This window comes from Numida meleagris, chromosome 3, assembly GCF_002078875.1.
Source record: "Numida meleagris isolate 19003 breed g44 Domestic line chromosome 3, NumMel1.0, whole genome shotgun sequence".
NCBI classification, from domain to species: Eukaryota; Metazoa; Chordata; class Aves; order Galliformes; family Numididae; genus Numida; species Numida meleagris.
In genome coordinates, this window is record NC_034411.1 from 31913280 (window position 1) to 31925906 (window position 12627).

Sequence of the window (12627 nt, forward strand, 5' to 3'; positions counted from 1 at the left end):
TGTGTTTGTCCTCCTATTAATTCTCTGTATAATAACCTTTCCTGTTTTACTTGGCTTAGAGAAAGATTTTTGGCAAATGATGTTGAAAAGAGAAAATACATATAAAGGTTATCCAGCAAAATGTTGTGACCATTCCTGAACATTTGAAATACGATCAGCATGAAGATTCATGTCACCTGGTCCCATTTTTAAATAATGATGGATTATGCAACTCACAATTATTATTTCTATCATAATGAATAATTGTTCTTCAGAAATTATTTTAGTAAAGCTTTCATAAAATCGAAGTGTTTACAAAACTCAAATTATGAACATATGAACAGGTTATACTTGTTTGAAACTTGGGAAATTGTGGAATATTGAAATAGGATTAATATTTCCATTTTAAAAGATTTCTGTCTTCCTCTCAGGTTGTAATTTGGCCTCATGGAAGGCTTGTTTCGTCCTCAGGTTCTTAATGGAGAATTAGGTAGCAGCTATAGTTATTTTAAGGGAAATCTTTGTAAAGAGAAATAGATATTAGGCTATTAGAGTTAAATATTTGCACGGGTGGGCTTTTTAAGCAATACTTTGTTCACTTTTATAAAGGTGTTAGCGCACTTTTTTTTTTTTTTTTTTTTTTAAGAACTACATTGTATTTCTTTGTTTCTGAGCAGTAGGACTGAGGAAAATTCCAGCTGTTGATGAGCAGTAACTTTCCTTATGCAGTCTTAACAGTTACCATAATGTTTCCAGGGCCCTTGCACAGAAGGAGTTTTGTGTTTTCACACTTCCGGCAGGATGTTGTGCAAGGGCCTCCAGAAGCCCTCAGGAAGATGAATGGGCACAGCAGGTTGTCTGTGGCAGTCCTTTTTCCAAAACCAGGAGCAGGAGTCAGAACCAGAAATACTGCCACAGGGAGAAAGAAGAGTCGTATGTCATGAATAAAAGATGGGACATGGGAGCAGTACATCCTGCTCCCCAATAAATCTGAGTTCTTCTGTGATTCTGGGCAAACTACAATGGACGTTGGAAAATCATTGTCAGAGCTTCGGGCTCTGAGATGGCCAAGTTACTATTAAGCTTTGGTGCCAGGGCTGCTCTTCTTCCCGCAGCTGGTCAGGGTTTCTCTGTGATTTGCAGTACCAGACGCAGACGAAATGCTGCCTCTCTAGTTCCTAGAAGTAGCAAAGGTTAAGTCAGTAGCAGCCGGCAGACAGGACAGAGACACGCGCACAGGTACATTTGCTCTCCAGCAGCCCCACCTGAGCACTGAAGCAGGTGCAGCGGGCTTCTCCGGCAGCACCCCTTGGGGCACTCAGGCAGCAGCGGCCCAGCCGGGCTTGCAGCAGGAGGCCTCGGCCGGGACGGAGAGCCGCCCGCCCGCCCGCCGCGCCGGTGCTGCTGCAAGCCGCAGGGCGTGCCCGGCGCCCTCCTCCGCGGGGAAGCGGCCGTCACCCCGGCGGCTCGGCCGGCGGCTGCGGCGGAGGCCCGTCCCCCTCGATCCGGGAATCGCCGCCCCCTGGGCCGCGGCGGGAGAGCTGCGGGGCCGCGCACGGGCCGGAGCGCTCCCGCAGCCGGAGCGGCCCGCCGGTACGTAGCGGGGCGACGGGCCCGGGGCTGGCGCTGCCGCCGCCGGCTTCCCCCTGCCGGGACGGGCTGCGGGGCGGGCAGCCGCGGGGGGGTGAGCGTGGGGCTCCGGTGCGGGGCAGGCGGGCAGCAACTGGGGCGGGCTGCGCTGCGGCCTGACAACTGCCTGTCGCCGGGCAGGCGGGGAAACCTGGGTGCTGCGAGTTTCTCCCTTTAAAAACGCAATACGCGGGGAGCGTTGTAAGTGAAAGCTGCGATGTTGTGTGGGTACAAAGTGTGCCTCCTTGTCCCCGACAACAGATCACGGCTGTTTTGTTTTTGCTGTCCCTGCACATCGCCTGTTATTGCAGAAGCTGCTAGAGTTGTGCTGTGGCTTCGTGTCTGCAGCATGCAGCAATTATTCTAGCCTTAATCTTTTAAAAGCTTAAAAGATTTAAAAGCAAAGTAGGTGGTTTGAGTAGAGTGGGAAAATATCTTTAACTCTGTCTGTTATTGTTGTCTCACAATTTCAGGAGAGCGCAGAAATGTCTCACTTTGAAAATAAAGGATTGATACTGGGCATAATGGCAGGGACTGCTGGAATAAGCCTGGTCCTGGTTTGGTACCACAAGACCCGAAAACCCAGTGCAGCCATGCACGTGCCTGCATTCACAGATGTAGGTAACAAGCTTCGTTCTGTAGGCTTGGAACATGAAGCTCATAACGAGCAAGGAGCAGTTATGGTTTTACATGGAAGGCAATTGCAGATACTTGAAAAACTGAATGGCTTGCTAATAAGTGTGGATGAACTGAAGAGAGAGGTGAAATTTCTGAAAGAAGCTATTCCAAAGCTGGAAGAGCTTGTTCGAGATGAGCTCCAAGGGAGGGGGGATGCACAGAGAGCTAGCCCATCACACAGAGCAGTAAGGCGGAGGAAAGCGGAGGCAGCACCTGGTGCAACAGAAACTACCAGCTCTGAGGAGGCAGAAAGTGAAGGAGGGTGAGTTGGTCACATTTTGTCTGCTACAGTTCCTATGCAGTGCAAATTGTGTCATTACGCAAGTGAAGCTTTGTGTTCTAAACAGTAGTCCTTTTAAAGTTTTATGTACATTTCATTTTTCTCTTTTCAGGAAAAAAAATCAGATCGGTTCTTTTTAAATCAGAGAAAACTCTGTGTGACTCTCTGTAAATCTGCACTGTGGTGAAGCTGGTCCAACATGAAGTCCAATACAGATCGCTACAATTTCAATTGGTAGCAGTCAGATGCAGTATTGCTGCATAACTGTGCAATGAGAAGCAAAGTTCAGGATAATGGTGTGATTTAAAAGCACTTCCAGCAATGAAGCAGTCTTGCTTAAGTCTCTGACAGAGTTGGTTCAGACTGTAGGAGTGCTTTTCATAATTGTTTCCTATGAACCTTAAAGATGAGTTACTACAGTGTTCTGCCAAAAGGTGTTGCATGCTTTGGAAATTATGTCTGAATGCAAGGCGTGTACAAATGGCAGGCTTGTTTATGTATATTTGCTACTGTGTATGTTTCCTGGAGGCTTAATATTAATCATGAGTGATTTAGGGTACTGAGTAAGGTACAAAGTTCCTGGTTTTGATCACAGCTCATAGTCCAAATGGTGTTAACGAAATCTTTAGGCTTCGGTTAGAGAACATGCTGAAAGGCGAGATGTACCTGGAGTTCAGGAGAGGAACTATACTTATGTAATTTCATATGTTGCCTAATACACCCTATGGTAGTAATCTGAAAATGGTGATGACGTTACTCCCCCGTAATTACATCTTTGTTTTGTTATAATAGATTAGACATTTACATGCAGTTTATTCGGAGTGTGTTTGTACCAGCTGTTTTCTGGTAACATCTCCTCAGTGTTTTACATACATAGCATAGGCAGCATGATGTCCGTAAATTGTCCATCTTAAGTAACTTTTTTTCTATAATATATGTTAATTAACAATAATATTCTGAAGACAGCAATATGCTGCATGTAGTAATTAATGAAATTCTGGTTTTGAAGAGTTTCTCCATATGTATTTTCAGTTCCTGTGGGCAGAATCTTGTGTTACATCTGAGCCTTCTTGCTTTTATTTTGATAGCATATTCTTAAGAACTATCAGTTCTGTTACATATCAGTTGTTACCTTTTTTTTTTTTTTTTAACTTTAAATGTTCAATATTGGCAAGGGTTGTCAAAGGCATTTCCCCTTCAAGTTCTATAGTTTCTCACATTGTTTTACTGTTCGGTTGGTTTGCAGAGACCTTTATACTGAGCATAAAATGTTTGGAGATGTAGATAATTCTAAAGCACCAGCTTACAAATGATCAGGTTCACACGCACAGTATAGTTGTCATTCCACACCTGACACTGAGATCATCACATCTTCTTGTCAGGAGTGATTCATTGCTGTTTGGGAACTAACTAAGCAAGGAGACTTGTCTGTTCAGGTTCTGTATGACGAAGAAACTGATGGGGTGATCCAACACAAGTGATTATAGCATGCAAGAGCTTTGAGTGTGTCCTTAAGAGAGGCCTTCTCTGATGAGTATTTGGGTACAGTTGGAAGGAAGGAAGATAATTCAAGGTTGTAGATAGCAAACTGTACATGACAATGCATTCAGCTACTGGCTTGTGCACCAGAGATATAATGTTGTTCTAAGTTACAGATTAAACTTCCTTTTTTCCACTTTTGGTTTTCTATCTAGGTTAAAGTACATGCAACGTGTTTCACAGCCCCAGCAATATTTTTATGATCCAGAAGATAGGGTTTTGCTTGTGTTAAGCAGTTCTGGTTTTAAATTACACATGAATAGGTTATGAGGAATGACTACATCAGTTTCAAATTTGCAAACTTCTCCCAGGAAAGCTTTTAATATTACCTTTTTTTTTTTTTTAGTTATTATTTCTGGGTTTTTTTCCCCATAAAATATTTGATGCTGGCAGTCCCTGCTGTGGCCTTCACTGCTTTGATCTATTCTGATCTCTTCCCAATGTCACTGTTGATATTCAACACCTTGGAGAGAGAAGCTTTGCATTTTGCCTTTCAAAAATAATATATTTCTTTAAGTGGAAAAACAACACTTTTTAAAAATAAATTATATTTATTTTCACATAATAAAAGCTACACTGATTGGAAGATATGCTGAATTAATGAGACATTGACTGAAAACTCAAGAGCTCACTGTGTCTAGTCTGTTCTACATTCTGTTTTTAACGGTTTCAGTTTCTGTTCTTCACTAAGACCTCAGCCTTTAACATTTGAGGATGTATAACAACAACTCATTCGTTTAAAAGTAAAGTGTCTAGGTTATTGTGTCTAGGTTAGAGGATTTCACCTAATTCTGTCCCACTTGTCATTTTGAAGCTGTTTCCTCCTCGATACAGTGATGATGAACCATTAAAATCAGTGTCACGTTTGGCACCAGTCTTCACAAGCCTGTCACCCAGGCTTTTCAAATCACATTTGATATCAGTCACCAGAAAGTTTTACGTCAGTAAATCCTTTTCTTTCCTATATTTCACGTATAGCTTTTTCCTTAAAGCATTTCCCTTGCCTGCTTCTAAGAATTACTTCCCTTATTTCTTCATTTACTTTTGCTGCTCATTTCTTTCCAGTGCAGTCTTCAGCTGACCTGACTCAGGTTTGGCAAATGTTTCCTCAAAGGCTGTTTATCATTACTGGTGGATGTGTATACTCTACTGGTTCATCCATGCCGATTTGATCTAGATGAGTCTGTGACATATAATCACCATTCTACTGAATTAGATGGAGCAGATGGGGCAGTGTTTGTGGCAGGTGAGGATTTTTTAAGTTGCCAGGGAGACAACAAGTGATATTTGATCTGTCTCAAAGTTGGAGTGTTGTGAATGGATGTTGCCTGATTAGGCCTGGTCAAAGGGCAATCCAACCAGCTGATCCAATCTGTTGAACCAGCAGAGTGAGTTTACACCACAGCAATGTTTTATACCAGATAGCTCAATCACATTATTGTATTTTTATTTTTATGCTTTTTTTTTTTTAATGCAATACTGCTTGTCTGGATTTTGGAACAGTTTAACCAGAATGTGGTGAGTCTGTGGCATGGTTTCTGTTTGTTTTTTGGACTTTGAACAGTCTTTTGTGTTCTGAGTCCTATTCGTTGACCATTGCTCCTGACGTTCTTATCACTCACTGTTTTTCTCTTTTAAATAATATCTACTGGTAATAAATATTAAAACAGTTGGCAGTGAGTGTAGACATTTTTGAAGTTCTTCCAGTTTCTCAGGTATTGGTTAAAGTGTTTTTCACGTGTAAATATTCACTTCTCATAGAATCTTCTAGGTTGGAAAAGACTTCCAAGGCCATACAGCCATAGAATGATTTGGGCTGGAAGGGACCTTAAAAGTCGTCTGGTTCCAACTGCTCTTTCTGTGGGCAGGAACACCAGATTGCACAAAGCCCCATCCAGCCTGGCCTAGAACACTTCCAGAGGTCAGGCATCCACAGCTGCTTTGGCAGCCTGTTCCACTGCCTCACCACCCTCATCATGAAGGATTTCTTTTAATGTCTACTCTAAACCTACCCTCTTCCAGTTTAAGGCCATTACCCCCTGACATATCACTACAGTCCCTGACAAAGACTCCCTCTCCGGCTATCTTCTAGGCCTTCTTCAGGTAGTGGAAGGCTGCAGTAAAGTCTCCCTGGAGCCTTCTCTTCTCCAGACCAAACGAGCGCAGCTCCCTCAGCCTGACTTCACAGCAGATGTGCTCGAGCCCTGTGATTTTCATCATGGTCTTCCTCAACTCCAACAGCTCAATGTCTTTATGTGCTGGGGGGCCCCATGTCTGGACATAGTACTTTAGGTGGGGCCTCACAAGTGCAGAGGCACAATCACCTCCCTCGTCCTGCTGGCCATCTCTTATTTGATGCACCCCAAGATACACTTGGCCTTCTGGGCTGCAAATGCGCACTTTTGGCTCATGTTGAACTTCTTATCAACCAACACTATAAAGTCCTTCTCCTCAAGGCTGCTCTCAATCCAATCGCATTCAACTATTTTCCATCTATCTTCTGTTAAAACTTGCAGGAAAACACCAGGTGAAATAGCAGATGTTAGAGTAGTTTTATAAAAGATTTGAAGAGCAAGCCATAATAACTCTTGTTCCTTTGTTTCTAATTTCCTTCTTGGTTTACTTTCGTCACCCCTTAAACGCCAGGAGGTTTTGGACTGTGTTGAAATAAATCTTTGCTTCTGTACTTCTAAATAAATATGTATTTGTATATACTCAGTATAGCTCTTCATAACATGCAGCTTGCGCTTCTGTAATGAACGGATGTGTAAACTTGCTAGCTGGTTTTTGAAATCAGTTATTGAGCTCTTTTTATAGCAGTTTTATATCAATAGTATCTATTATACTCTTATTTTGTGTATAAGTGGCTGGAGGGGCTTTCTGTCTTGAAATAAAATTACCTTCAGTTCAATTGTTAGGAAAAATCCTAGCTATTTATTTTTTTAGAAGTCTATATTGCCTTCTTAACGTGTTATATTTTTGTGCTTAAAACGTTTCAACCGTGGCAAGGATTGAACAGAGAGCTAGTAAGAAAATTAATGCAGTCAGAAACAGAACAGAAAAGCTTTATTTATGCCTTGTTTGCCAAAATGCTGAAATGATATTTAATACTTGATTAAATTACCTTGCTCTTATTTTATCCCTGTGACTCCTGAGCAATGTAGGAGTTTGCCTGGATTGCCTGACTGGTGAGGTAGGGACTCGTAACAGATGAAATAGTTACTTTTTAAATATAATTATATTCAGCTGCTCCTATTTGAAAATGGAGGACCCTAATGTATGCTCAGCACTTTGGACAGTAAGGCCAACTGCTTATCTCTGAGTGGTATTTATGGCTCTTGTAAATATTTCCTTGTCCTTGACTGCCTTGTGCTGCGTACTTCTGCACAGAGCATAATTAATTACTGTAAGTTCTTTCCCAGTTTCAGATATTCTAACCTTCAGAATGTACAGAAGATCACTGTTATCAATTTGTTTATTATCACTTATGTTTAGATCATGAAACTGTTAAAGAGAACATTGTATAAGTGATTCTTACAGTACTTCTGGTGTGCTTAGTAAGCTCATTCCCATTTCAAAAAATAGAGAAATCAAGGTAAAGAGTTGAAGAGGTTCAGGACTGCAGAGTGTTCAGGGTTGTAGAGAGCATCTTAGTACATGTTAATGATTTAAAGTGTTCTGCAATTGAAGCACCAGGACAAATGTTTCTAATATGTCTAAATTTTTTAAATGTAGGTTTAAGCAGAACAATATAATTACTTTCTTGTTACATTTGAGATTATGGTCATGCTGTCCTCGTGAAGATAAAGGCTCTGTAATAATAATAATAAACTTGATTTCATGAATAAAAACTTTTCAGGTTGGAAAAATTGAATAAATTGCACTGAATTTTTTGCATTTCAATTTCACAGTGATTTACCAATATTTTTGGAAAATATAGTTATTATTTTCTGTGATTTTTAGTTACCTTACAGCTCATACTGATACTGAAGGAGATTCTGAGGAGGAGAAGGGATGTAAGTCACCCGATACCACTGTGCAGTCAGAAGATGAATTATTTAATCTTCTACAGGAGGTGGACAGTTTGCACAAGGGTTCAGAGGATGATAAAAAGGAGAGTTTCAAACTGCTACTTGAGAAAGAAGCCAAGGTATTAGTGTTATGTTGCTGTTAACTTATGTTTTGCACTACCTCTGTGAACTTCCTTAATATGGGCATTAAAATGCACACAGGAATGAAAATGCAATTTCATGCTTATTTTGAAAATATGTTGAAAAATAAATATTTCAAGGTGGCACCGATATTCATGTTGGGTGGGCATGAAGGTTTTATTGTATTATTTCTCATCTAGACTCAAAAATTTTGAGATTTTGCTTGATATGTGTATTTCTGTGTGCAGTAAAGAAAGATACTGTGGGCTTTTTTCCTAGGTAAATGAAACTTTTTTTGCTGGTTTTAGAATGGCTTGTATGAGAAAGTCCTGTGGGATAAGTTATAAACCAGACCAAGTGTTCTGAAGAAATCAAACTATGAGCCTATAGTCTGCTTATACCTTTATGGTAATCTTCATGTGAGCTTTTCTTTTGATGACTTTGCTATGCACTTGTTTAACTCTTGATAAAATTCCCAAATGTTTGACAGTTAGCGTTCTATTCAGTGTATCAATTTCTTCTTCTTTGACAAACATAATTAGTTCTGATTACATTTTCATTTATGTATTTAAATACCCAGGCAAGTTGATGAAATGCTACTTGCAAGTGAAACAAAAGAAAGTATACATCACATCATCCAGGAATCTGTTGGATTTTACTGGGTTACATTTATATTTTTAATTTAAAAAAGAACTTTAAAACTGATTTTTGAAATGAAGCCTCTTTAGTTTGTGTAAAGTATTTCCAAAACCTTTTTCTTCTTTGGCAGTGAGAAATTGATATCTGGTTCTCATGTAAATAAAAAGTAGTATAAAGGGATGTAAAATAACCAAATATTTATACCATGTTTGTCTAACCCACTCTAAGTATTATTAAAGGAAACTGTGTAAATCACAGTCTGATCTGATTCTAAGTTGTTGTCTAATTTCAGTATGAGAACTGTGTGGACTTTCTTTGGAGATTTGCACGTGCTTATGGAGATATGTTTGAGATGGCTACTGATGCTGAGGAAAAGAAAAAATATGTTTCTGATGGTAAGCAGAGAAAAATGCTTATATACAATGTCTTCTGAATGTAGTGAAACATGCTTTGAACTTTGGTAAGGTTTTCCAATCCAAACAATGTCCAATCTAGTAAATGGGAACGTTAGTACTGTAATAAAAATATTTTGCACGAAGCCTATCATGTTGTACAACTTCAGTCCATTCTTTCCTCTCTGGAGATATCCAAAAAAAGGTGTATGAGAAATCTTGTTGGTCACAATTTAAGTCTGTTGCCCATGGATGATGCCTTAAAATCCTTCATTTTTTATGAGAATCAGATGGAAACAGAATATAAAACAATAATTTTAAAATGAAAGAATATTAAAAAATATTTCAGCACAGTTTTTTAACTACGTCTTTAGGAGAGAGAGAAGAAGAAATAAATGCCAAAGTAAACTCAAGGCTTGTTTTTCTGAGGCAAAGTCAGCCTCAGCTGCTTGTGAAGGTACTGGGGATAAAACTTTGTTGGTTTTTTTTTTTTTTTGAAGATTCACATGTGTGACAATTTAAGATGTTGCTTCCAGGTGTCCCTCCTCATGTGTGCTGTTTGATAGCTTAGCCTTAACAACATTCCAGTTCTCTTCTTCGCAGCCTTTTTTTCTTTGTTGCTTTTAAAAAGCATTTCCCTTTGCTTTACGGTCTAGTTTCATATTGGCTAGAAGGATGGCATATGTTACCCTTTTTGTTTTGGACCTTCTTCTTTTGACTATAATAAAGCCTACTTCTTTTCTACCTGTATCACCCTCCTCCAGTCTTTTCAAACACATTGTTCTTATGGTAATCTCTTTGCCTGTATCTGGGAACGTCTCTCTGTCCTTTATTTCTCCATTGCCTCTCCCTTTTTGCTGTACCAAAGTAAGGTTTTGTAAGTGTATTTCAAGTTCACATATTTTTGTCTTTTGTGACTCTCCTAATGTTTTGTAGGTTGTGGGTTTTTTTTTTTTTCCTGTCAACAGGAAGGACAACACTGGAAAAGCAACTTTGGCTGCTCTTTGTCATCCTTAAAGGCACTGTCATGCCCCTGGGCTGTTATTACTTATTCCATAGCCAACTTAGGCATGTCCCAAGGTCCCTGACCTTATCTTTTTGTCCCTATTCTTTCATCTTAAGACTAATACTATCCTGACTACTTAATTGATGCTGTCTTTGGTTTGGTAGCAGTTTAGCTTCTTTGTGTGGAAGCTGCTGCTGCTGTGAGGATTATAACACAAGCTACTTTACAACAGTGAACTCTGTTGTTGGATCCTTTCCTTTTGTTGTAGCCTCTCCTGATGTAAGATAATGGTGCAGCAAAAGACAGGGAGAGAGAAGGAATGACACAGGGATTAGGTCTTGGGTAATCAGTCTCCTTTGGCTCATTCTCATGAAGGGGTGGGTGGTGGCAGCCCTTTTCATCTCTGTTTTTGGAAGTGATGCAGAAGGATTGAGACTGCAGGGGAGCTGGCAGTAGTTTTGTGTTTTTTCATTCCATTGGGTTAGAGGACTGTGTATGCTGCTCTTTGTTTTTATGAAGTTAACTTGTAATACAGAAATGTCAGTGTGGCGTAATTGGTTGCAGCTGAAACTGTGCAAGCAGCAAGCATCTCATCTGGGTGCGTGGGTTTGATCAGGCCACCTTCTATCATCTTTATTCAGTTAAAAGCAGAACCTAATGGAAGACTTTGTACTGGAAAGGAACTTCAACAAGCTAATCCCTGTACCCAAGGAAGGAAGCAGCTCTGCTGCTTATTCTGACAGGTGCTTCTCTAACCTGCTTTTAAAGGTCCTACAAATAATGTGGCCTCCTTCAACAGTCCAGTCTAATCCTTCCCTGATTGAGCTGCATCTGACTTGATAAAATGGATTAAGAAAAAATACTAAAAGAGCATCCATTTTATTGGGGGCTGAGCACATCTATGTAAGTGCAAATGATGTAAAGCCGTGATCATCCATCTATATTTACAAGAGAATTTTGGATTTCTTTACAGCCAGAGTACATCTGATTGATTAGTTCTTGGGAGTTGCCAAAGATGTAGAAGAGTATAATAAATCTTTTAATGTATTGTATTCCTTTTATAGGAAAGGCTAAAGCTGAAAAGGCTGTCCAGTTGGATGCCACGAGTGCTGAGAGTCACCAGTGGTAAGTTTGGGAAAATTAATTTTTGCATAATTATATATATTTATCAAATCCAACATAAGAGACAGCTGTCTTTGGCTGTAAATGAGCGTCCACATCATGATGGAGCTGGATATCAATTTCATAAATTATTCTTTGAAATTTCTCATAGTTTTATGGAAGTCATTTATTATTAATTGTAGCTAAATAATTGCATTGACGTATTCCATTAAGCATTTATTATAGAATTTGAGACAGCTCACTAATCATGCTTAAATGACTGCTGTGAAATGTAGGTGGGACTATTTGCTTCAGTCAGTATGTTATTGCTCAGGAAAACTATAATTTTCTATTTACTTTCTCTCTCAACACTTCTCAAACTAATGTCATTTGGCCTCAGGCTTTGTCTTTACCTTTATGAAAAGTAAGCATTCTCCAAAATTTTGATAAGCTAAACTCCAATAATTAGAAATGGACAGTAAGAGTATTATGAAAGTTTCAAATAACTTCTCAGACTTTTGCTTTATTGTATAATTTTCTCCAGGCACGGCACTTGGATTAATTTCATATTCCTTTCCAGTAATTAAAAAATCTTTGCAAATGTGAATAATTTTTAACTGATCAACTTTATCATTAAAAGATAATTCTACTGAGTTCTGATGATAGGTCCTCACATTGCTATTTTGTTAATCACTTTCATTGAACTCCTAATTTCTTTTCTAGTGTTCTTAGCTTTTCCTTTCCATTTTGGCTTCTGTGTTTGTAATTAAATTTATCCTTACATACTTAGGTTGGGAATTCACTTAACTTTCAAGTATCTAAACCTAACCCTGTTATATCAGGCTGTCTAAAAAGAAGTAGCCGCTTATGGTGCACAGTTTATCCAGGGTTCATTTTACCCATCTGAGTTAGGGTGAGATTAATTTTTTCTCAGGTTGTTGACTACTTAGTTAGATACAGATGGTTTCATTTAAGTAGGTGACTCTTGGGCTTGGTCTCTCACTCTTCCTCAGCTTCACAGATGGCTATGTTATGGTTCTATGCTGTGTTGCTGTGGGCATTGCCATATTTCTATGATTCTTTTTTCTTCCTTTTGGTTTATAGCAATTAGTGACCAAAACACCCACTATGTAACAATGGGGTGCTGGAAGTGGTGTGCTGTGGGAATTTCAAGCAAGCTTCACCTTCGTGGAGATTTGCATTTTCTGTTTCTGGTCTAATAATGACAGGTGG

General features: G+C 39.4%; 1 protein-coding gene and 1 long non-coding RNA gene across 2 annotated transcripts in view; one reads left to right on the top strand and one right to left on the bottom strand.

Moving 5' to 3' along the window:
• On the bottom strand, positions 584–1384 carry LOC110396307. Its single transcript, XR_002436915.1, has 2 exons — positions 1245–1384; positions 584–1157 (listed from the first exon to the last, which is right to left on the bottom strand). It is a non-coding gene; the product is annotated as an uncharacterized LOC110396307 (long non-coding RNA).
• The window catches only part of RMDN2 (regulator of microtubule dynamics 2), a 44823-nt gene continuing 33640 nt past the window's right edge, over positions 1445–12627 (top strand). The window contains exons 1-5 of the mRNA XM_021391899.1: positions 1445–1572; positions 2082–2548; positions 8069–8255; positions 9188–9290; positions 11358–11418. Coding sequence (XP_021247574.1) covers positions 2094–2548; positions 8069–8255; positions 9188–9290; positions 11358–11418 — 806 coding nt within the window. The 5' untranslated portion in view covers positions 1445–1572; positions 2082–2093. The remainder of the gene's footprint in view (positions 1573–2081; positions 2549–8068; positions 8256–9187; positions 9291–11357; positions 11419–12627) is intronic.